Source organism: Thermobia domestica, chromosome 3, assembly GCF_964235325.1.
Source record: "Thermobia domestica chromosome 3, izTheDome1.hap1.1, whole genome shotgun sequence".
Taxonomy (NCBI): domain Eukaryota; kingdom Metazoa; phylum Arthropoda; class Insecta; order Zygentoma; family Lepismatidae; genus Thermobia; species Thermobia domestica.
This window is the reverse complement of record NC_137456.1, coordinates 92,180,628-92,205,548: the sequence shown is the minus strand read 5'-3', so window position 1 is coordinate 92,205,548 and position 24,921 is coordinate 92,180,628. Positions and strand designations below refer to the sequence as shown.

The 24,921-nt window shown below is 36.4% G+C and overlaps 1 protein-coding gene across 2 annotated transcripts in view; it reads right to left on the bottom strand.

The window, feature by feature from the left end:
• Positions 1-24,921, bottom strand: part of LOC145680609 (cubilin-like) — a 1,259,764-nt gene that overhangs the window by 369,586 nt on the left and 865,257 nt on the right. For both annotated transcript variants that reach the window (XM_081751290.1, XM_081751291.1), the window contains exon 10: positions 17,997-18,189. In XM_081751290.1, the coding sequence (XP_081607416.1) occupies positions 17,997-18,189 (193 nt within the window). The remainder of the gene's footprint in view (positions 1-17,996; positions 18,190-24,921) is intronic.

Sequence of the window (24,921 nt, the reverse complement as noted above, 5' to 3'; positions counted from 1 at the left end):
CGTTTGGATTAGGAGGCCCTGTTACCTCTTACTTGTTCTCTCCCACCTCAGGAAAATTTTCTGCCATTCTCATTGCGTACGTTATCTCGCCGACAGCAACGCTCCCTAGCGGTGGCGGGAAGGTAACAGAGTGCTCCTCTTTAAAACAGGATGCGATGTCACCCATGCACGAAGATTAATGCTAGGCTCGGTGGAATATTAACCTCCGATAGTAGTGGAATATTAAAGTTCTCCGGAAATAAAGGGTGACCGGAAACAGGAGCTGGTTCCACACCAGAAATATCTACATAGGTACTCCCGCCACGTCTCTCTTCAAAAGACCTTGAGTTTTATTCAAAGAGACGGGAAGAATATTTATATCCTCGTTGGTAATGGTTGCTATAAAAAAAAATACAAGCTTCTTTTCTGAATATTATTTGACTCACTACACTGTGAAGAAACAAAGACAGTATTTCCCGCTATGGAAAATTAGAGGGTAATGCAAAAATACCGTAAAATAACTATGTTTACTATTATAAATTATAGTATAACATACATGAAGACTATAATTAGCAAAATGGTCCAAGATTTACAAGAAGATGATTATTCAAACTGACGACAGTAAATTGCGACCTTCTCAGAAGTTACATAAGCGTGTTTCACATTAAGATATTTATCGTAGAATTTCTCGTGAAATACATATTAATATTGATATCCTGGACTCTAAATTTAGCCTAAGTTTTACGATGAAATGAGAGCGTTCTCAATTACCAGAAGTTCACTGTAAATTTTCAAGGTAGGCATGTAGTGCTATTCCATATATCCAAAAATACACTATAAAATACATGGGGGTGGGTAGGAACGGTGGCCCCGTGATAAACGATTTACTTCTGATGCGACGGGTGCCCGGTTCGATCCTAGGGCATGTCAATTTATGATGGGCAATACTTTGTCCGTGGGTTTTCTCGGCGTCTGTAGATTATGTTATAGCAAATTTTCTACACAGACAGGAACGAAGTTAGATTTGAACTTTTAACCTCATAGAGATGTGTACTGTATAATAAATACGTTTTGCGTTAGATTGTAATAATTTTTTTTTTTTTTTTTTTACGATCAAAAAAGATTGGTGAGAGTTCTGTTGGATACGGAGTAATAGAGGTGTGTTTTATAATGTTAACAATGGAGTAACAATTGTTCTTTTTCTCGTTGATCACGTGTTTCGTATGGGTGACAGGTATTAAGAACATGTGAAAGCGTAAGCATGTGGTTCAACAGTGGACTATCACTATCGATGAAAAACTATTAAAGTACTATGGGACGCTATCACATACGAGATACAGTCAAAAGTTCCTGGAATGTTCTTCTAGTTTTGACCTTGTAGAGTCCAGTTCTTAGGTTGCCAAACTATGAATTTGACAAGTATTAACATGTCATAACAGATAGTGTACGAGTAATGTAGCTGAACGAAGAAATGTGTGGTGATCAGTTTGTGCAATTTCACAGATCGAGCAACTCGCAAACATCAAGTTCATGTGTAAATTGGGGAAAGTCTACCTCAGAGACTTTGATAGCTTTAAAAACAATTAAGCACCATTGCATATTTGGCTCTTCCCAAAGCTAAAAATGGGCCTTTATCGTTTCGCCAACGCAGAAGATATCTAAACCAACGCGACGAATGAGCTTCGGAAGATACCAAAAGGGGACTTTCGTCGATGTTTTCAGCAACCGCAGGAGCGGTGGAACAAATGTATGCGTGCACCGAACCTGCCAGCTTTGAGGACGATTAAGTAAATGTAGTTATATTGTGGTAATAAAGAGCTACAACAGAATTCCAGGAACTTTTTGCCTGTAACTCGTACAAGATACATACAATTTATCGATTACCAATATTTACTAACAGTATTCGCAACAATGTATAGGAGGATTGGACTATGCCTTCAAGCTAGGATAAACCATTTTCATCATTTACTGTAGTGGAGTGTTTCTATGTATCTTTTTGCCATAATCTACTGCGGAGCAACTTTTTGAACGCACTGTATTACAAGAACTATTAATATGCTTACCTAATTACGTATCTTCCTTCAACAAAGTAATTTGATGTGGATGATTTTTTTCTGATCAACAAGTCAGTTTAAATTTTGTAAGTAATATTAATGTTATGAGAGATCAAATAGATACTAACAGAAGCAAGGACGTAGAGTCTACAAGGAGAGATTAAAAAAGGATGAAATATAATAACACAGGATGGAATAGAGTAGCAAGAGAAGTATGTGATGTTGTATAAATGTAACCAAGAAAGTTCTGTCGCTTTTTCACCCACCACCTTCGAACATTCATATATCACCTAAGACGTACCTGAAAGATCAAAAATAGTTCTCATCAGCATGGACGAACTTCTGCCAACGTTCTGAAAGGCCATGGATTCCATCGCGGTAGAACTTGATGGGCAGTGAGGCAAAGAAGGTACCGTACCAAGTGCATTTTTCATCTCTGCTGGGGATTTGAACTGACGTCCTCTAAAGTGATTTTCCAAGAATGGAACAGGTGATAATCGGACAATGCAATGTCCGGGGAGTATGGCCGATGCCATAGTATTTCCCATCCAAGAGTGGTAATTGTGTTTCGGGTCATCCTAGCCACATGGGGCTTAGCGTTATCCTATAACAGGAGGACCCCTTTGTGATTCAGAAGTAATGGCTCCAGAGTTTTGAGTTTTTCTTGAACACGGCTCAACTACTGACAGCACACAGTTGCATTGATGCTCTGACCAGCTGGTAGAAGTTCCCGATGCACAATGCCGCGAGCAGTCCACCAAACATAAAGGAAGACCTTCTTTTGGTGCAGTGCTGGTTTCGGTTGTGTGGAACCGGTTCATGAGATGCTCACCAATGATGACGGCGCGTGGAATTTCGTACAGGACCCACTTCTCATCAAATGTCAACACCCTGTCCAGAAATGTCTCCTTCCTGAGACGAGACAGCAAAGAAATGAAATTTTTGAGTTTTACGTCCTACGGTTATGCCGGTTAGGCTAAAGGAGACGGTGATGATGAGAGAGAGGAATGAAATGGTGGAATCAAGAAAGTGGGGGGAAACGGGAGATCCCCGAGAAAACCCACGCACACGGTGTTTGTCCACCACAAAGTTCACTTGGCGGGAGCAGGGTTTGAACCCAGGACCCGAAGCACCAGAGGTGAACGCTCCACCACTGAGCCACCGCGATGTCTGCTCGCGTTGCCTTCTGGCCCGGAGTCAAATCATGTGGGACCCATTGACCCGACCTGCAGTGCTTTCTAAGTTGATGGAGATGCTGCCGAATGGTTTATTCACTCGCACTGAATTGTAGTTCCAGTTTGTCACATGTCTGGCCGCTGTTTGCCTCAATTGCTACCTGAAAATCTTCGTTTTGTACATGTGTTGGTCTTTCGGCACGTGGTGCGTCTTCGAGTGTTTCCTCACCGTCCTTAAACTTTTTAAACCACCGCTGCACTGATCACGTAGACACGACTCCCGTACCCTCGCCAAAGATCTGGCATATCTTCCGCCCCGCTACAGAGGCGTTTGACCCTAGTTTGAATTCGTACAGCATACACACCCTTATGACGATCTGTGGAAGTCCCATGTTCACTATGTGTTATCGCAGGTTAACGGTGTAACTGAACTGTCACAACCAGGTAGTATGTTGGATATACCCACACCAACAAGTGACCTTCGCCTTATCTCCATTCGCATTCAAGTCACGGTGTGAGGGCCAATTGAACACAGTCCTCCACAGAACGCGACAGAACTTTCTTGATACCTTTATAATTTTGCGAAGCTAAAGCTCGGTTTGAGTTCAGAGAACAATTCATGGCACCAATGTTATTTACACCGGATATGATCTCCCAAGATGACTCAATTTACCCTAGGGAAACCGTAAATAACGTCTGATCAATTAAATTATTTCTTTACAAAATTGTATTTATTTTTAGATGGCAGTGCTTGCGTCGCAATTACGATGGTGATGGTAATCTTCCACATTCATTAAATAGTTTGTGAATAACGAAAGAACAAGCATTTTTGTTGTGTTGTTAGAAATGCAGTGACTTCATCACATCTTTGTAGCATCACTTTACACTAAGTCGAATGATGCAAGGAAAATTTTGTTCTGCATACGTGTGTGTGTTTTGGAAATTGTTTCTAGTTTGATATTTTATTTTCTTTCATTCGCTAATCGTTTTGTTTTCTTCTTTCTTCAAATACCAGAACACAAATTTCGTTTCTTTGTACTTGATATTTAAGACTCACATATAATTAAGTGATTCCTCACCAGCGTGGACTTCGCCTATAACAAAGATAAAACTTCAGATCAAAAGTTGACAACACTGACACGATTATTGATGACTCGTTAAGCCTACTTTCCGATCGTAGAGAATTTTGTTAGCGTAGATTTTACACATAGTGAAAAATCCCATCTATGTTCTCAATTTCGACGAAAATTCCTTTTATCCCATTCCGAATAATTAATGTCAAAAAATCACGTAAAATGGGATTTTTCCCCACGGGTTTGGCATCACTGCCTCCAATAAACTGATATATCTAGACAGCTCAAACTGATGCATTATTTCTTCCATAGATGGCACTATTGTGTTATGAACGGCTTATTACCTCTGACGACATTTTAGTGTTTGCTGAAACTTTTGGAGATACCCTCGTATATCAGTCTATCGAATAAAGCGTCTGTGGAAGCTGTTGTTATATTAGGTTTGAATCAACCCTCGTATATGCAACTGTATTATACTATTTCTGGGTATTTTTCCAAACCTTTGTCTTACTTGTGTAATATCATCCATCAAAAACCAAACAGAAAAAAAAAAAAACTAAAGTAATGGGCTTTAAGAAATAAAAACGGTCCTTTTCAGAATCATTTCATCATTGTTCAATGTAAGATATTGGAGCAGGTAAACATAACTTCTGAGTCATTTACAATAAGAATCTCTTAAAATCAAGGTTACGTATGAAACTCTTACAGAGCGCTCTCTTAGAAACGACGTCAGCCGTTTGTAACACTTGTTGAAGAAACTACAAAAATATGTGCCAAATGGGAGATTTTTCAAAAAGAAATTCTCTGACCAAGGAACTCAAACGATAAAGATGCACTTTGACGATCATTATTGGAACGAGATTTACAATCCTAAAAGCTGGTTAAAAGTATCAATATTTTACTTCATGATAGATACAATGTGCTCAAAACGTGGACAGTCGTTTTTAAAGATAAAGGAAGCTGTTCTATGTATACGTACAAAAGTGACAAAAGCATCTTTTCTCATGAAGTTCTACAGACACTTTGCTTCAAAGAAAACGAGAATTCAGAAAAACAAGTTCTAACAAATTATTACCTTATATATTCGATATATAGTAATTTTATCGGAGATATCTGTAACTAAATACACTCCTTTTTTTGTTCTGTCCGTGTTTGAATCATTTCAAATGACCTGACTTCGTTCATCGTAAAGAACTTTACAAATTTGAGAAATTGTTGGACAATTATTATAATTAGGGCAACACAAAAGCATAAAAAAACATAACAGCAGTTTACACATATAGTTGGTACCTTCGACATGTTGTAACCTACTGTTAATACCATAGACAGAATTCTATTTTTTTTTTAAATGAAATTAAATTGTTTAATTACATGTCTTACCGATGCACCATGCAGATTGAAGGAGACGGATATAAATGAAAGTGAATGATTATGAAAGAGTTTGGTGGAATGAAAATGGAGGAGGAAGCGGGAGGAAAACTCACGTCACCACAAACTCACATTGAACCAGGGATCTTTCCAACAAGAAGTAAGTATCCTACCACTAAGGCACCATACTACAGGAATCTATTTTGAGATCCTTTGATATATCGACATTAAACGGAGATATCGAATATAAAGAAAAGTGCTTTTTATATTCGAAGTCATCGTCCTTAATTCACCCAGTTGGGCAACGATACAAGTTGTCAGTTAGTAGTGAGCCAGACTCTCTTTTCGATTCGAGTTTGTTCAGTGAGCACGGAAAATTTAAAAAAAAAAAAAAACTCCCTTGTAGTAAGAGGTCAATGGAGTCTACTTGCTTATTTTTTTGAGCATTTTGTGAGCTAACAATTTTCAACTTGTTCATGATAGTTTTCAGAGTTACCGTTATTGTGAAAGAACTTAAGTTTGATTTGGTATAAAAAGTTCTGCATAGAATTCATTTTCGTTTATTATTAAATAAGTTGTGAGTTGTATCAATTTCCTATTAGTGCGTAAGTGTTTTCACAGTTACAGCTATTATCTAGCAAAATAACTTGAATTCGCTGTATAAATGGCGCGTAACTGTCATTTTGGTTCTATTTTAGTGAGTTGTTGTACCAAGTTTCGACTAGTGCTTTATTGTTTTCACAGTTATAGCGACTATCTAGCAAAATAACTTTAATTCGCTACATACGTTGCGCGTAACTGCGATATTTGGTTATTTATTGGAGTTTAACGTCCTACGAATATTCACCGAGGTTAAGAAGACGGTGATGATGAGAATCAGAATGACTAAAGGGGAAGAAAATACGAGAACACGAAAACACGAGATACAAAAAGAGTCTTTAATAATTTATGCTATGATAATTGATCCGAAGAGAAATTTATCAATGATGTACCATATCTAGATATTATTATTATTATTATTATTATTATTATTATTACAGTAGAATCCTCTCTCGCCCTCCTCGGCTGGTCTGCCCCTCGGTTGATCCGTGCTCTAGCCATACTTGCCTCGATTCATCGGTGTGTCACGAGGTCCATTGTCGTTTACTGCCGTCGTTACATCGTTGTTTGCTTGCTGTTCGCTTTAGTGCTGCGTCATCTCTTGTATCGTTTCTTTCGTCATGCGTGTTTTCTGTACTGTACTGTCCAGTTTTTAGTGCTTACTGTTCGTTGGTTTAATGGTGAAAATCTGTATTTTTGATAATCTGACCTTTTTTTGAGTTCCGGCCATATCCTCAGTCCCAAAGGTAACGGATTAGAGGGGTTCTACTGTATTATTATTATTATTATTATTATTATTATTATTATTATTATTATTATTATTATTATTATTATTATTATTATTTTGTTAATAGTATTTTGAATAAAATTACAAAAATAGGTTTGAACGAATGGACGTTGATTCTGTATCGAAGAAAGATAAAATACAAATAATATTCGACACATTGGAAATATTTCGTATGATTTAAAGAAAACAGGGATTTAGACACGTAGTGTTATACATATTCCTCGCAAAATCTTGTTTTCATCATTATTGAACAAAAGAAAAATTAAATTAAGATGTTCACTCGCTTAATTTTATTAATGCAATAGTCATATATATTAGATGTTGACGACTACATACATCTTTTACATTTTATTTTCCTGTTATTAAACTCTTAAAAAAAACAGAGTATAGGTTCAAGTAGAACCTCTGCTTAACATTCCGTTATTGCTTGAGATACGTACATACTTAGATAAATTTAGCTTCAATTACCGGTACACGGATTTGCTTTGTGTATACGGACTGTCATGCTAAAATTACAAGCTGCCTTTCACAGACGTAATGTTCAGGGAGTGATAATTTACTTTCCCCTCTTACAGCTGACTAAAAGTGGGGAACAAGAGAGTAATTAGGCAGATGAGAGCGCCTCCTGCCGGCTGTTTCTGAGACACAACCAAAAGAGATTATACCGAGAATACATCGCTTTCAGAGATAAACTTCTTGAACAGTCGCAAGGAAGAAGATGCCATACCATACAATAGGAGAAATGGTTACTGAAACACAAAATCATGCTGTTTGGTAACAACGTCTTTGTAAATGAGAGACAATATTAGCGGTAACCAATCGATACAAATATGATGCAGTCAATTTGTAGAGACAATGTAGGAAGCAATGTATAATTAGAGATGATTGCTTTGATTTTATATATTTGCAAGTACCGTATGCAATAAATTGTATATTATGTGTCTTTTAAAACAAATAACATTCTGCTAATTAACAGCGTGTTTTGCTACATATACTTTAAAAATATTTGAGTATCATCATCATCAGTGGCGTATTTACGATTTTGTTTCGGGGGGCTTTGCTAACTTTCAGGGGGGGGGGGCTTTGCCTGAAAATATGAAAAGTCTGCAAGATATTTCATATACTTTACTATAGTAAGTAACATATCGGGGGGGGGGGGGACTTAAGCCCGGAAGCCCCCCTAAATACGCCACTGATCATCATCATAGGTATTCTGCCATTAACGGCAGGTCATTTGCGGCAACTGAGAAGCTTCCATGCTCCATAATCTACCGCTAACCTATTCGCCTTCAAGTACGATTTTTATGTTTTCATATCGTCCATTAATTGTACTCTCCTTCGCCTGTTCCCTCTTTTTCCTTCTACCATACCCTTTAATACGTCCTCATGATATAGTTCCTTCTTAGCCAATGTCTCAACCAGTATTTCTTTCTTTTCTTAATAATATCTAAAATTGTTCTTTTTCTCCCACTATTCTTAAGATCTTCTCATTCGTTTGCTGCTCGACTCAAATAGTTCTCTCCATTCTTCTTCACATCCACATTTCGAAAGCTTACAGTCATTTTTCATCATTATTGCGTACTATAAATGGTTCTGACTTATACATACACTACCAATGCTGCAATGAAACCATTTTGAGTTTTTTCTCAACTGATAAAGGTTCAATAAAATACTATTTTGTTTCCCTAACTGCTTATTCACCATTTCTATCCTTACTTTTATTTCATGTTCACATTTCATATCATTACTAAAAATACTACCCAGATATCGAAAACTACCGTAGCCACCTGTTCTATTTTCTCTCCTCTTGCTTTTCTCATTTGACGCCGAGCGCTTCGTTCTAATCACCACAGCTTTTGTCTTTCTGACATTTATTTTCATCCCATATGTTCACAACCCTTTCTCATTGACTTTTCTCTTCAGATTTCGCAACAAACGCCTTATCATCTACAAACCGTATACGCCTAATCATTCTACCTCCTACTGAAATGCCGTTCAGTTTGTAGGCTCTTTTTTTCACTCTCTCTTCTAGATAGATATTTAATAATGTTGGCGAGAGACAGTTTCTTTGTCAAACTCCCCTTCCAATTACATTCTCCTCTGTCATTTCCTCCCCTATTCTAATACTTACATGTTAGTCCACGTACAAGTTTCTGATGCGTCTTTGATCTTGAATATACGAATATATGAATAAATAATAATTTATTTTAGCAAAAGAAAAAAAATAACTCTTTAATTGGCAAGCATTGATAGCACTACCATAAAAATATTTAGTTTGCATTTATGATTGAACCATTGGTTACAAAATACAGGGTGTTTATTTCAAAGCAACATTGTCATAAAATAGGTGTTATGTGTAGCTACTGAGCAGCATTTACCTATTATGGTAAAACATCATCTCAGTAATTAGCAACAGTTCCGATGAAATATTTTCCTACAGAGTAAGAAACCACAAATAAAAAAATATAGATAAAGAACGAACGTAGGAGATAAAACTTCTATAATACTAAATTTGACTGTCCCCTGTTGACAAAGGTTAGAAGTATCTAAAGAAGCGACCCGTAAATTATGTATATGAATATTGTATGAAAGCAATGGTGCCAATTAAATGATCACTGAATTATAATTCGTGCCGATAATGCAATAGAATGCGATATTGCTTGAGAGCAACACTGCCAAATAAAGGGTTACCAAGAAACAACATACTTTTTTTTTTTAGCTTCTGAAAGGTTCTTTATTTCTATCTTGTCGAAAAATTCTCAAATTTGTTAAATTGTTCAGCTCTATAGGACTGATATATTTTACATACTTGGGCAATATAATAGTTAAAGAGTAATTAAAATTAATGATAATATTTGTACTATATCGCATTAACCATACTATATTGTGTCATTCTTGTTGTGTCATAATAAGGAGTTTTTTTAAAAGTCATATTTCAGCATCAGTTTCAGTAGCATAGTTCTCGTCCAGTAGCAACTTTCAGGTTTACAAATTAATAGGTTTATGTCCGTTTCCCCGAAAATTTTTCTTGATTTGCTTTCATTTGATCTTGAATTTAGCGTCCCGTTCAGCAGCGAGGATATATGACAGGTGGACCAACAGCTTTACGTGAAATCTGAGTCACATGAGCCAGGAATCGAACCCGAGTTTTCAACGCTAAGCGCTTAGCCACGGGGGAGTTGGCATACATTTTCTGTCCAGCTCTATTGGACCTATTGATTGGTACACAGAGAAAAATCCGTTCTTCGGACAGCGGTATATTGTACAAATATACGGTATCCTCTTCCTTACTATAGAAATCAGTACGGAGCATACGTTATCCGTATGCTACATAGGCACTGCCCTTAGGTGTTACATCATGTCGTTGCAGGATGTCTGACATCTAACAGTTTTCCGTATAACACACGCATATTCTTTTGTTAGCTTCGTCAGCTATATGTTATATACGTCCATTTGTATGTGAGATCCTGACCGCCTACATTGTTTCATACGGAAAGTATGTATAGATGGAACACTTATACAGAAAGTATTATAAAACAAGCGTTTTCAGTTATACGTCTGTTGTACGTTAAATCCAAAAACTACAGGAATTACGCATGTAACCTATCTTTTTAAGTACATCACCTGCATTTTTTTCTCAGTGTATGTTTCATAATTTGACACTTTTTCTCCAATACACTGAGAAAAATCCGTTATCCGGACAGCGGTATATATACGGAATCCTTAAGCTTACTACTTCGGAAATGTGTACCAACCATACGTTACACATATGATATATAGGCCTACCTACAGCCCTTTCCTCGCTTAGATATTACATCATGCCGTTGCAAGATGTCTCTGACATCTAACAGTCTTCCGTACATTACATACGTATACGTATGTTACTTACGCCACCTATATGTTATATACGTCCATCTGTATGTGAGATTCTTACAGCCTATATATATTTCTTTCTTTCATACAGAAACTACGTGTAGATGGATCCTAATACGTAAAGTATTATAAAAAATACGTTTTCAGTTATACGTTTGCGATCAGTTATACATTATACGATCGTTATCGTTGTTATCAGTTATACGATCGTTATCTATAGTCGTACGTTAAGTCCAAAAACTACAAGATTTACGCATGTAATCTACGTTTTTACGTGCACCACATACGTTTTTCTCTCTGCATAAGTGCTAATAATATTCTAGAATTATTTAAGCTATTTCTAATATAGTATGTATGTCACTGTTAGGAGCATGTTTGTCACCCTTAAAGAAAGCAGAGAAAAACAATAGAAATAATCTTCTAGTTAATTGTAGACTTTGTCCCATACTCAGTGAATAAATAAATATGTTCCATTAGAAAAAGAAAATTTAGTTATTATTAGAAATAAACGACATAAATTTAAGCCGAATAAAAATGTTTTGTTTTCTATTTTCCCAAAACAAAGGGGGAGCACATGAGAATTTACCCTCAAAAATCTCATTCGCTTGAGCTCAATGTAATCTGTCGAACGAGACTGAGGGAAAAACATAGACTGAAAGTATGTGAGAACAAGATCTTGAGAGGAATATTCGGACCTAAGAGAAAAAGGAATGGGAAATGGCGGAAACTTTATAACGAGGAACTACATAATTTATATGGTTTACCAAACATTGTTAGGGTCATCAAGTCTAGGAGGCTTAGATGGGCAGGTCATGTAGCCAGGATGGAAGAAAGTAGAAATACTTTCAAAGTCTTGACTGGAAGACCAATCGGAAAACGACCATTAGGAAGGCCTAGGCGCAGATGGGATGACAATATTAAGATGGATCTCGCAGAGATTGGAATACAAAGTAGAAACTGAATGCAGTTAGCCAAGGATAGAAGTCAGTGGAGAGCTTTTGTGAACGCGATATTGAACCTCTGGATTCCATAAGCCATAGAGTTAGTTAGTTAGTTAGTTAGTTAGTTAGTTATGTACTTTATCTGGTTGAATAATTTTGAAAATATGTATCCCAATTTAAAAAATCGAATATTTAGAATATGATAATACTAAAATGATGTAATTCACATTATTTAGAAGATTTTTCTAAATATATGTATTTCAATGGATAACAAAATTGATCATTATTATCAATATGCTCGCATATAAGCTAGTCAAATCAAGACATGACTTAACTAATTGACGTAAACGAAAATATGAAAAGACTGAATAAATATTATTAATACACAAAATTTGCTACAAATTATGACATATTATAAGAAAATTAATGCTATTATTAATACACAAAATTTGCTACAAATTATGACAATATTATAAGAAAATTAATGCTATAGGAAAATTAGAAGATGGAATTCCTACATTTAAACGATATTACAAGTAAATAAAAACTAAAGTTTTAAGAATCAATTATCATTGTTCTCTATTTTATACTAACAAGACATTAACTGAGAAGAAACTCTTATCATCAGGAACGTGGACAAAGGAAAACTCACTTACGTGACGTACGTAAAAACTTAAGTTACATGCGTAAATCATGTAGTTTTTGGACTTTACATACGACTATATGTACGCAAACGTAAGCTGAAAAAATATAGCTATTTTATACGTATTTTCCGAATAAGTGTACTTTCCGTACGAACGTAAAAACTGTATACAGGTAGTCAGGATCTCACATACAGATGAACGTACAAAACATGCAGCTGACGTATGTAACATATGTATACGTATGCAATATACGGAAGACTGTTAGATGCCAGATATCCTACAGCGATATGGAAATATCTAAGCTGGAAAAAACTGGTACGTATGTAGCATATTGATAATGTATGCTCAGTACAGATATATGTAGTAAATATACAGATTACGTATATTTGTAGAGTATACTGCTGGTTGTATAATGGATCTTTCTCAGTGTAGATGGTATAATGGCAGGAAAGAGGGGGACGGAGCGAAGGATGCTCCAGTTGATGGAGAGTATAAAAACAGAAGAAACGTACGTGAAGACGAAAAGGTTGTCTGAAGACTGTGGAGAATGGAAAGTTATCAGCTGTAGAAAGTGATCTGTCAATAATAGCAGAATACATATGATGATGATTATGATAATGATGTGTACTGTAATCTTCTAGTGTTAAAGAAAAAGCTTCACGATGATATACTTCATTATCAGTTTCATCTCAATAGCTGGCCTGGTTATCGTAAACAATCAATTTTTAGTTTTTTTTAAATACTTTTTCTTGACTATCGAAAATTGCGCATGAGTATTTATGTTCACCCTTATGAGTTTGTTCAGCTGAATGAACCAATCGATTGTTATGTGCCTCATCTTCGGACAAAATGTTTCCCGTTAACTGCTAATTGATATTGTAGAATTTTACAACAGATAATTTAATTATCTTAAAACAATAAATCTGAAATAATTTACAGATTGTGTAAAAAGTTATTACATGGATTATTTCATGACAAAAAAAAGAAAGAAAATTCTCACTTGATTAACTCTCTCTTTCCTAAAAAAAAAAGTAAAAGAAAAACTTTCAGTTTGGAAACGAGAATTATTTAAAACTCTCTGGGACAACCGAATGATAGAACATGCTGAATGTTTGAGCTCACTGTACCGTAAACTCCCAAATGAGATTCGTATCTTTTTTAAAATTTCCATATGTGTAAATTTTGAACCTGATTGAATTAGGCCATTTAGAAACACTGAAACAATTATAGCCAGAAAGTATTCGGCAAAAAGAAACGTTATCGTTGCTGTGCTGTCAAGTGTTTTGCTCTTTCAGTGCTTTTATGAATATAATTGTTTATTAACAAAATTTGACGTAAACCAATACAATCTAAAACTAATAGTAGGAAAGTACCAAGTATTTTTGAAAAAAGGTTAACAACAAGCTTTCTTCACTAATCAATATCCTTTCGAAAGTTATCCATAGGCGACCAAGGAAGACATTACGATGGCTAATCACGGTACTCAAACTGGAACGTTACTACTAATACTACGAACAATGGCGCAAATCCCGGGGAGATGAGAGGGACACGTCCCCTTCAATCTTGGAACTGGAGGGATTCTCCCCCCCCCAATAATCCGATTTGAAATGTGCTTTTTTTTGGGGGGGGAGAAATTTGATGATTTGTGTCCCACTGCCCCTTCATCAACATTGCCTGATATAATATACAACAGGTTCACTTCAGAAATTAGATTCATCTACCGTAATATGAGTCCCATCTCCACCCGCTTAGAATAAGTCTCAAATCTCTCTGCCTCCCAATGCTGAAGACAACTCTGCTCCCCTGATCCTCTGCAGCATTGCTTTTCAACTACATAAATATTTTAAACATCGCTATATGTATATATGAGAACGGTCTTACCCCCCCCCCCCTCCCCAGTGTTGAAGACAGATTTGTGCATGTTAATTGTTCCTTTAGTTCGGTTCACTTCAAGTTAAAAGATTAGTGAATATTAACTTTATTGATATTAATGCATCGCGAAATGTCGTAATTTTTTATCGTAGCTTGTACTTAAACATAGTTAATGTCCAATTTTCATTTTACAATTATTTCGTCGAGTAACAATGAAACTATTTTATTTAATACTAAAAAAACAAACCCACACCACAGCATGTGTATATAGAAAATTCTTTCTCTGTTGTATGTCTATACGTGATCTTTCGGAGCGTGAGACTTAAGTTCGATTCCCCATCACAAATGAGAGTTCGTGTGGTTCGGTTCTTACCTTAAGAGCCTGACATACTTGATACAAAATTTACCATCTTTCTTTTGTTTGTAGTTCGTAAGTCATAGGAGATAATGAAATGCAACTTACCAGAATCATAGATAATGTTATTCTACAACAGCAAATGTGAACCTGAAGAATTTTCAATGTTGCCATCCATATAAATTATAGTGTTGCCAGAATAACAATTCTCCCAAAATCTAAGTTAAGACAACGACTAGAGGAACGAACTCAACTGCATTTGATTACGTATCATGTTCTTCTGGCGTCCTGTGAACTACTTTTTAAATACACAAGATACACGTTACCTTGACTTAGACTTTGGGGGGAATTGTTATTCTTCCAACACTGTAATTTCTATGATGGCAACACTAAAAATTATTCAGACTCATATTTTCTGTTGTAGAATAACATTATCTATCATTGTGATAAGTTGCATTTCATTATTTCCTTTCGCTTATGAAAAACAAGCAAAAGGAAAATTGTAAATATTGTATTATTTTTAGTATGTCAAACTCTTAAGTCTCATATAGCCTCATCCATGTTTTATGTTATATCATTGCTGAAAATATATTAAGCTCCTATATACGTAGTGAAGTATCTTTCCAGCTGTCACCATGTTCATAAAAGTTCATGTTTTTATCTATATAAAACCTTCCATTTGATTTCTGTATAATGTTCAAATTAAATTATGATGAATCGCACTACTGAATGTAGCCTTGCATATTGAATAGGTGTGAACTTGTGATTCATACAGAACTGGATGTCTTACAGTACCACTATGTTTGCCAGCCTGTTGATAAGTATTAGAGCAAAACCAGAAAAAAGTAGATTAAAAAAAGGTTTTTGCTTAATAGAACCCTTTTACAAAGGTAACCAAGAAAGTTATGTCTCTATCTGTGGAGGTCTGTGTTCAATTAGCCCTCACACCGTGAGGGAATGCGAATGGAGATAAAGTAAAGGTCAGTTGTTGATGTTGGAATATCCAACATACTACCTGGTTGTGGCAGTTCAGGTACACCGTGAACTTGCGTAAGGACAGAGTGAACTACGGGCCAGAAGGCAACGCGAGAAGTCATTTCTGGACAGAATGCTGACAGGTGATGAGAAATGGGTTCTGTACGAAGCTCCACGGCTAAATCATAATTGGTTAGCATCCCATGAACCGGTTCCAAAACAGCCGAAACCAGCACTGCACCAGAAGAAAATTCTCCTGTGTGTTTGGTGAACTGCACGCGGCATCGTGCATCGGGAACTGCTACCAGCTGGTCAGAACATCAATGCAACTGACTCAAGAAAACCTTAAAACTCTGGAGTCCTCAATCACAAAGGAGTCCTCCTGTTACAGGATTATGCTAAGCCCTACGTGGCTAGGATGACTCGGGACACCATTCTACGCCTTGGATGGGAAACACCATTGCATTTACCATAATAACAGGATATTGCACCGTCTGATGATCACCTGTTTCATTCCTTTCACAATCACCTTAGAGGATGGCAGTTCAAATCCCTAGGATGCCAGTTCAATACCTTCTTCGCTTCACGGCCCACCAAGTTCTACCGCGATGGAATCCATGGCCTTCCAGAACGTTGGCAGAAGATAGTCAATGCTTATGGGGAGAATGTTTGATCTCCCAGGTACGTTTTAGGTGACATATCGATGTTCAAAGGAAGTGGGTAAAAAGCGACAAAACTTTCTTAATTATCTTTATATATGTTTACTCTGCCAATGTGTCCGTCTATCCAGACGACAAAAAAAAAAAAATCTCAAGAACTATGATACTTGATGGATCAGCATCAATTCTGGTCAGGATGTAGGAATCAAGTTTGTTGATAGAGAAAAATGAATGAAATGAAATCTCTCCGTTTAACGTCCCACGATTATGCTTATTAGGCTAAGGGAGACGGGTGATTAAGGCAATTGAATGGATAATGGAAGAATTGGTGGGGATGAAAGTGTGCTAGGAAATGCGAGTACCTCGAGAAAATTCATGGACACGATGTTGTCTACCACAATCTTACTTGACCGGGGATCAAAACAGGAACCCAATGCACTAGAAGTAACCATTCTACCACTGAGCCACAATGCCTCTAGGCTTTACTCATTAGAACAGAATATTGTGTATAATAGTCGTCATGACATATCACAAGCGTTCATAATGAGAGAAGACGGTGGTTACAGACAACCCAACACGAAGGAAAATACTTTGAATGTTAATTTGTTTGCAATGTACCGTAATAAACACCGGTATCTCGTGTACCAGAATATTAAAAGATTTACGACTTACCCTTGTATGATTATGATATAACGAATTTTGAATAAATAGGGACAATGTTATAGGGGACTGAATATTTGACTTTTTTTTTCAAAACTTTTTATTTCAAATATGTGCTTACATAAGTATCACAGCTAAGAATCTACATGGTTTCCAATAGATTTAGGAAACAATAATGATGTTTTTTAGTAACTTGATATTTTATACAGTTCCGGAGATGCAGTATGATAAATATTGGTTAAATTTTCTGTTCCACATTATTTTTACGGTGACGTTTATAATTCAATAATAAATAAGATTTCAGTACAATTCTGAAGGTAAACGCACTCAATGCTTTGGAAACTTCAGTTAAATAAAATAAACACCGTTGGATCAAAAACCTTATTGATTGAATTGGTAAAGTTCGTTTACCACTGACTGCTTAAAATCATTTAATAGGGGTGCTTAAAATCATTTAATAGGGCCGCGGTGGCTCTGTGGTAGAACGTTCACGTCTGGTACTTGAGGTCCCGGGTTCGATCCCAGCCTCCGCCAAGTGAACTTTATGGTGGACAAACACCGTGTGCGTGGGTTTCCTCGGGGTTCTCCCGTTTCCTCCCACTTTCTTCATTCCACCATTTCATTCATTATTCATCATCACCGTCTCCTTTAGCCTAACCGGCATAAGCATGGGACGTAAAGCTCACAATTTCATTTCATTTCATTTAATAGGGAGAATTCGTTGTAATTACAAGTCACAATTGCTGCAATGTTAAAGAAAGGAAAAGCAACAATAATTTTAAACATTTCTCACAAATACGGCAAGCAGTAAAGCAATTTCTACCCGTTTCTCTTTTTCCTACTTTACTCTCTTACTAAGAACACACAATTGCCCATACAACAGAGACATGCTTTGAATTGTACTGTTGAACAGAGAACATTGTTGAAATACAGTAATTTGTTTAGTAAAAGATTCCTTAATAAAAGAAGTAAGTAACTAACCTGAGTTCGTAACTGAAGAATGAGACTTGAACAATGTCCGTTGGGTTCCCAATGAACTTAAGACTGCATAAGTCTGGCCATGAATTCCAATCTGCTCTCTGCAGCGCAAACGGTCCTGAGCGGCTCTGGTTGCCGTAGTAGACATAGTCGCATTTCGTGTTAGGAACTCTCCGCGGTACGGCAGTTTCATCCACTACAACAGAGTTAAAAAAAAAATGCGTCAGTGCTGAAAGAAAGTGAAAGACAACTCCATAACATGGTTTTGTATTATAGTATATAAACTACATTATTTTAAGAAGTTGAGATCATCTGTGACCAAACCAAAATTTTCATAGGAACAGAGAAATAGCGAGGCGATAAACTATGTTTCTCGTGAGTATGTGGTTAACGCATGCGGCTTTGTCGCAGGTAATTCTGGATTCGATTCCCGGTGAAAGCTCGCGTGGTTCGGACTCCACGTGAAACTATAGGTCTTCGCCTTATATAGACTCAGTGTTGGAAGGGACGATAAACTACAAGATTCCATGTCAGAAGGGCCCGGACAAAAGGGCGAGGACAGAAAGGCCCGAGTCAAAACAGCCCCGCGTCAAAAGGGCCCGGGTCAAAAGGGCCCCGCGTCAAAAGGGCCCCGGTCAAAAAGGCCCTGCGTCAAAAGGGCCCCGGTCAAAAGGGCCCCGCGTCAAAAGGGCCCGGGTCAAAAGGGCCCCGCGTCAAAAGGGCCCCGCGTCAAAAGGGCCCGGTTCAAAAGGGCCCCGTGTCAAAAGGGCCCCGGTCATAAGGGCTCGAGTCAAAAGGGCCCCGCGTCAAAAGGGCCTCGGTTATAAGGGACCGAGTCAAAACGGCACCACGTCAAAAGGGCCCCGGTCATAAGGGCCCGAGTCAAAAGGGCCCCGCGTCAAAAGGGCCCCGCGACAAAAGGGCCCGGGTCAAAAGGGCACCGCAACAGAAGGGCCTGAGTCTAAAGCGCCTCTCCCTCAAAACGGCCCTTCGAGAAAAGGACCCGAGTCAAAAGAGCCTCATGTCAAAAGGGTCCCGCGAAAAAGGACTTGAGTGGAAAGAGCCCGGGTAGAAATAGTTCCACGGCCAGAAAGCCTGAAATCAAAACAGGAGTGGAAATCAAAGATGCACGAGTGGATAGTGCCACCTTAGTAAGTAGAAGTGATTGTCTAATAGAAGGGATAATATCAGTGGTTATTAGAGACAAAAAGGAAACTTGAATGGTGATCTTAATTTTGTTTGGTTGCTGTTTGTTCTGCAACAATCCCTATCGCTTAAGTCGTTTCTCGATGAAAGTTTGCTTTCAACCGCGTCTCTCTGAGTTTGTAGACTGGGAAGACCCGGGTTCGATTCCCGGCGGGATCTCATGTGGTTCGAATTCCACGTTAACCAGTAGGTCCACATCTCATACAGCCTCGCTGCTGAAAGGGATGCTAAAGTGAAAATCATATCATATCATATCTCTAAGTTTGTATTCTCGAGACCTAGCCCAATCAGACTATCTATTAATGACTGTTCCCTTAGTTCTAAAATTCAATTTCTGCCCCTGAATCAAAGTAGAAAAATACGTATTATATGAATAATATTATCTTGAAAACGTTTCTTTAATTTTGGTGTAAGAACATACATGTGGATCTTCATACAGGGTTAGTCAAAAGTATTGGTAAAGAACAATAATAACGACACGCGTGGACGGGGGAAAATCAAATGTTGCAATTGGTGTTATTGCAAAAACTGCATTGGCTTGGAGTGTGGTCACCGTGGAAGGCATTTTGAATTACACTATATTGCGGATCATCAATTTTTTAATGGAAAAGGCTATGATCTTACACTTCAGTTTAGGCTTTATATTTCCACAAATGTGAAGGTGAACTCATTTTTGACACATTACCATTTGTTTATGAGACAGGGTGACATATGGATCTAATAGAAAAAAAGTATCATGACAGGGCAGTAACAAAGAGACAAATGGACAAAGGAAAAGTAAATGTTACAGGTTGGTATTGGTGTTAAAACTGCGTTAAATGATCATGGCACCCAACTTGAATTCCGCATATTATATACCATAAAATATTTTCAAATAGACAAAGGTACTTGTGTCACATAAATTTAGGCTAGAATTTGGCTACAAACGATAATCTGAATTAGGGATGCGCCCGAGACAAGATTTGAGGCTGTCTCGTCTCAAAAATGTACTGTAAATGTGATGTCTCGACTCGAAAAATGTGCATTTTTCTATTGGAAGAGCTGTCTCGACTCGGATATTCTCAGGAAAATTCTGTCTCGACTCGTCTCTTGCGCATTCCTTACTGAGTCGACTTTTGACCGATCTCTATTCATTTACGCGATAGTGTGTGCTAAGTTTGACATTTGTTTCTAGTAGAAGAAAGTATTTAGACAGGTAACTAATAAATAGTACTTCATTGTGTTCTTAACGTTTCTGTTCGTTTGCTTACGTTTGTAAAATATTGAGAAGTTACCACGTATGTATAACATATTTTAATAGTAAGTATATTTGTTATTAATTGTTACTTTACGACTATAAAGCAATAGAATGCTTTAATGTGCAGTTTCGAATATTTGGTAGAGCTCAACAACGTCGTTCAAATAGTAGTGGGTGATAACGATGTTTCTTCTGGTCAGTGTGTTGTACCATGCAGAGTTAATACGGGAAGGATATAATGGTAGAATGGCTAGAAAGAAACCATGTATACCCAAATTAAGAAATATAAGATACTTAAATTTTCTAGAGCTTTTGAAAATAAACTCAAAAACTGGTGGGAATGTTTTTTTCGGCGAATTTAAGTTAAACCTGCATGAATATGATGGTAGAATAATAGTGTTTCGACAAGTAAATACAGAAATAAATGTCAAGAACTTCCAGCCTGCTTTAAAATACAGAAGAAATATATATCTTAACGTTCTTAGAAGGACTTCTAATTTTATCAAGATATTGATCCCAAACAAAGTATATGTTGTAAAGAAAAGATTGCTTTAAAACTGCCCAAAAGTTCGCTAAACCCCACCACACAGTACCGGCTTTAATCCCATTGAGAATCTTTGGAGCGAATTGCAACGTAAGGTCAATATATACGAGTTACGGTGAAAGAAGGTTTGAGAAAAGCATTACATACAGATTGGAACAATATTTCCCCACACTACCCCAAGAAAATTGTAACAACGATGCAGAAATGCTTAAGGAAAGTTATAAATCATTGTGTGTTTGCTATTAAATACTAACTGTATTAACTTGGAGGGATAAAATAATTTTAGAGGACATTTTATAGTAGTTTTTTTAATAATATCTGAATATTTATGTGATCAACAGTGTCCACATCCCCATTCAATGTAGTTTTTGCAACAACACACACTTGCAACATTTGCTTTTCCTCCGCCACATTATTATTTTATTGTCCTGATATTGTCTACTACACACTAATGTCAAACATAGCACACTTTCCTCGTAAAAGAATGAGGATTGGTAAAGAATGAATCATATTCTCGTTTGTAGGAAAATTCAATCCTAAATTGATGTGCTAAACATACTCCTTTCCATTTAAAAATATTATGTGATATCCAATATGGCGAATCTAGGATGGCTGTCATTATGTCCACACCCTCACTCAGTGTAGTTTTCGCATCCACCTGCAACCTTTTACTTTTCTACGTCTACGTGTCTCTTTGCCTGTCCAGATACTTTGGTCTACTAGATACAAATGTCAAACGTAGCACCCTATCTCGCAAACGAATGAATATAGATTTTAAAAAATGAGTTCTTCTTCTCATCCGTGGGAACATTCTAGCCTAAATTGATGTGTCAAACCCACCTCTTTCCATTCAAAAGATATTGAGTGATATCAAATATCGCAGAATCCACCATCTGCAATATTTACTTTACCTCCGTCCACGCGTATCGTTATTACTGGTCTGTCGTAACATTTTTACTAACCCTATATTTTTTCCACATGTATGTTCTTTCAACACAAATAAACAGGTATGTCCACGTAATATTTTTCATCTAATAAGTATTTTTATACTTCTGAAGTTTTGCAGGCTATATCTCAGATTTCTTGACATGGGGCCTTTTTGTTAGGGGGCCCTTTTGACCAGGGTCCTTTTGACTCAGGCCCTTATGACTGGAGCCCTTTTGTCTAAGGCCTTTCTGTCCTCGTCCTTTTGTTCGGGCCCTTTTGACGTGACATCGGTTATACGATAGGAAGAGATCATATACAGAGGTACAACAGTTATTTAATGCTACATTTTCCGACCATAACCCAATTTCGAAGTCAACTGCCTAAGAGACCATTAAATGTTTTGCAGAAAGGTACCGCATGCTATCAGGAAGGCCGAAACAATGTAGCAATTTGGCAGTTTCTTTTAATTTACAATCTTTTGTGGAAATTCCGCATTCATTGATAACCAGAGTTGCTAACAAGCTAGGTGTTTCCCAGAGTTCAAGGCAATGAATTTTTGTACACTATGCTCTTTATGTAAAGTCATTCTGAAGTATGATTAGTACCATACTAAAGAGTTCGATTAACATATGTTAATTGCAGTAGTCAAACCTTTAGTATGACGCTAATCATACGGTAAAACGACTCTGCATAAGGCGGTATAAATTGAAACCCTAGGAGAATGCGGTTAGTGCATGAAATAACGGAAGACGACTTTGCTCACCGCATTGAGTTTTGCGAAGTAATGATATGAAATATCGATGACAGCAATATTGTCGTAAATGACATGGTATTCTCTGGTAACTTTCAGACTGTCAGTTTAACGTCCCACATTATGCCCTTTAGGATGACGATGATTAAAGCAAGTGAATGATGATGAAAGAACGGGTGAAATCAAAAGGAAACGAGGGTACTCCGGGAAAACTCACCTATACAATATTGTTCACCACAACCTTACTTGGTCGGGAATCGAACCAGTAGTCCTACACACCAGAGCTAAGCGTTCTACCACTGAACCACCGTGCCCCTCCCTCCGGTATTCTTTGATGAAGTTATATTTACCTTATATGGTCTTGTGAACCGAAAAAATTATCACTATTGGAGCGATGAAAACCCACATTGATGGGATGTTATTTCGAAGAACAGAAGTGCAGAAGCTACTGACAGAAATAAACTACATTCTTAATTAGAAATATTACGAATGATATAAGAGATATGTTAAATTAAAAGTAGGAATGCAAAATATTTTTTGAATACGAACTGTGGTTTAATTAGGAATACAGCAGGTAAATAATAATATTGGACTACAAAGGTATTCAGAAGTCTTGCTAGAGGAAATATAAATATATTGAGATTATTATTATTATTATTATTATTATTATTATTATTATCGAATTGAAAATTCAATGGTGTATCTAAAATCAGGTAAAAGATCAGAAAAAGTACGTGTAGCCAACAAGCGGTAAGAAATGTGTGAAGTATTAAGGGCTTGCATTGAGGGTGCCAGGTAAACATGATTGGGAGCCACTGATATACGATATTGCATTGAGGACGACCCCTTCTGTACACGTCGTTCTTTGTCTAGGCCTTACTGACATGGAATCAAATAAAAAATAATGAAACAAGAAGTATATTATAAACAAAAAACTATTATATATATTTTCTCCACTAAATCTCATCAAATTATATATATAGATATATATAATATTAACAACTTGACTTCGGTGAACATTACATTATTCTTATTATATATTAACGGTGCTAACCTAACACGAAGCCTTATAATAATGATTTAAAAACAGCTGAAAGACAAATGACAAACATTACAAACAAATAGCATTTGTTTGTATTTTCTGTAGCATCTGATCAGATTTTATACGTATATAATTATTTTACATTACAGTATAGTTTTTGAACAACTTGACTTTGATTAACATTACACTATGATCATTATATTTTAGAAGTACCAATCTTGCATAAAGCCTTACAGTAAGATAAAAAGAGTGAAAAAAGACATTACTAACAAAAAGTATTTTTGAGATAAACATATTACATTTATTATATTTGAAAAGTACTTACTTAACATGAATCCTTAGAAAAAAATCTTCATATCTTGTCGATTAAATTGGGTCTAAAAGGGCCAGTGTCACTTGTTGGCAAAAAAATGAGATGTTCGTCAAATTTTAACGCCTATAAATGGATATTTTCTTTTGCAAGAAAAGCAAATGTTAATATGAATAGTATATATACTCCAAACTACTTCGTGTTGACATTAGCCCTTTTAGTCCCAAGTCGCAGATATATAAAGTATGTGAACTTACATTGAAAAATTCTGGCTACTTTAATGTTTTGAAATTCTTCCGACTTATATTGGACATAAGTTTATTATCATTTTTGCTTAACTTTCCAAATGCCAAATACGATTGACATTTGTCTCAAACTGCTTGCGTGGATTGCAAATTAAAATTGTGAACCAAGCCACGAAGATATTTCTCTAAAGGTCTTTGATTATACTCCTGTACAATAGTACGTACTCGACTTGCAGTTACTCTGTATTTTTTCTGCCGGTGGTCAATACTTGTCTAGCAACTTCTATTAATTTGATCAACAGAGTGCTCCTTTAACCGTGTATATTCGACGATAACCGTTTACGATAAGATAAAATTCGTTGCGCCATACAATTTTATGATAAAATTACGCGCATCTCTTTACTTTATTTCATAGTTCTATCATATTCACTTTTTAATATTCGGCGACAGTTGACATCGAAATTCATACAGTTATACGCAAAATAATAATAATAATAATAATAATAATAATAATAATAATAATAATAATAATAATAATATAATAATAATAATAATAATAATAAATAATAATAATAATAATAATAATAATAATAATAATAATAATAATAACAGAATTACAATATCAATTACATAAACAATACCTTCGAATAAAGAAAAAAATAACTG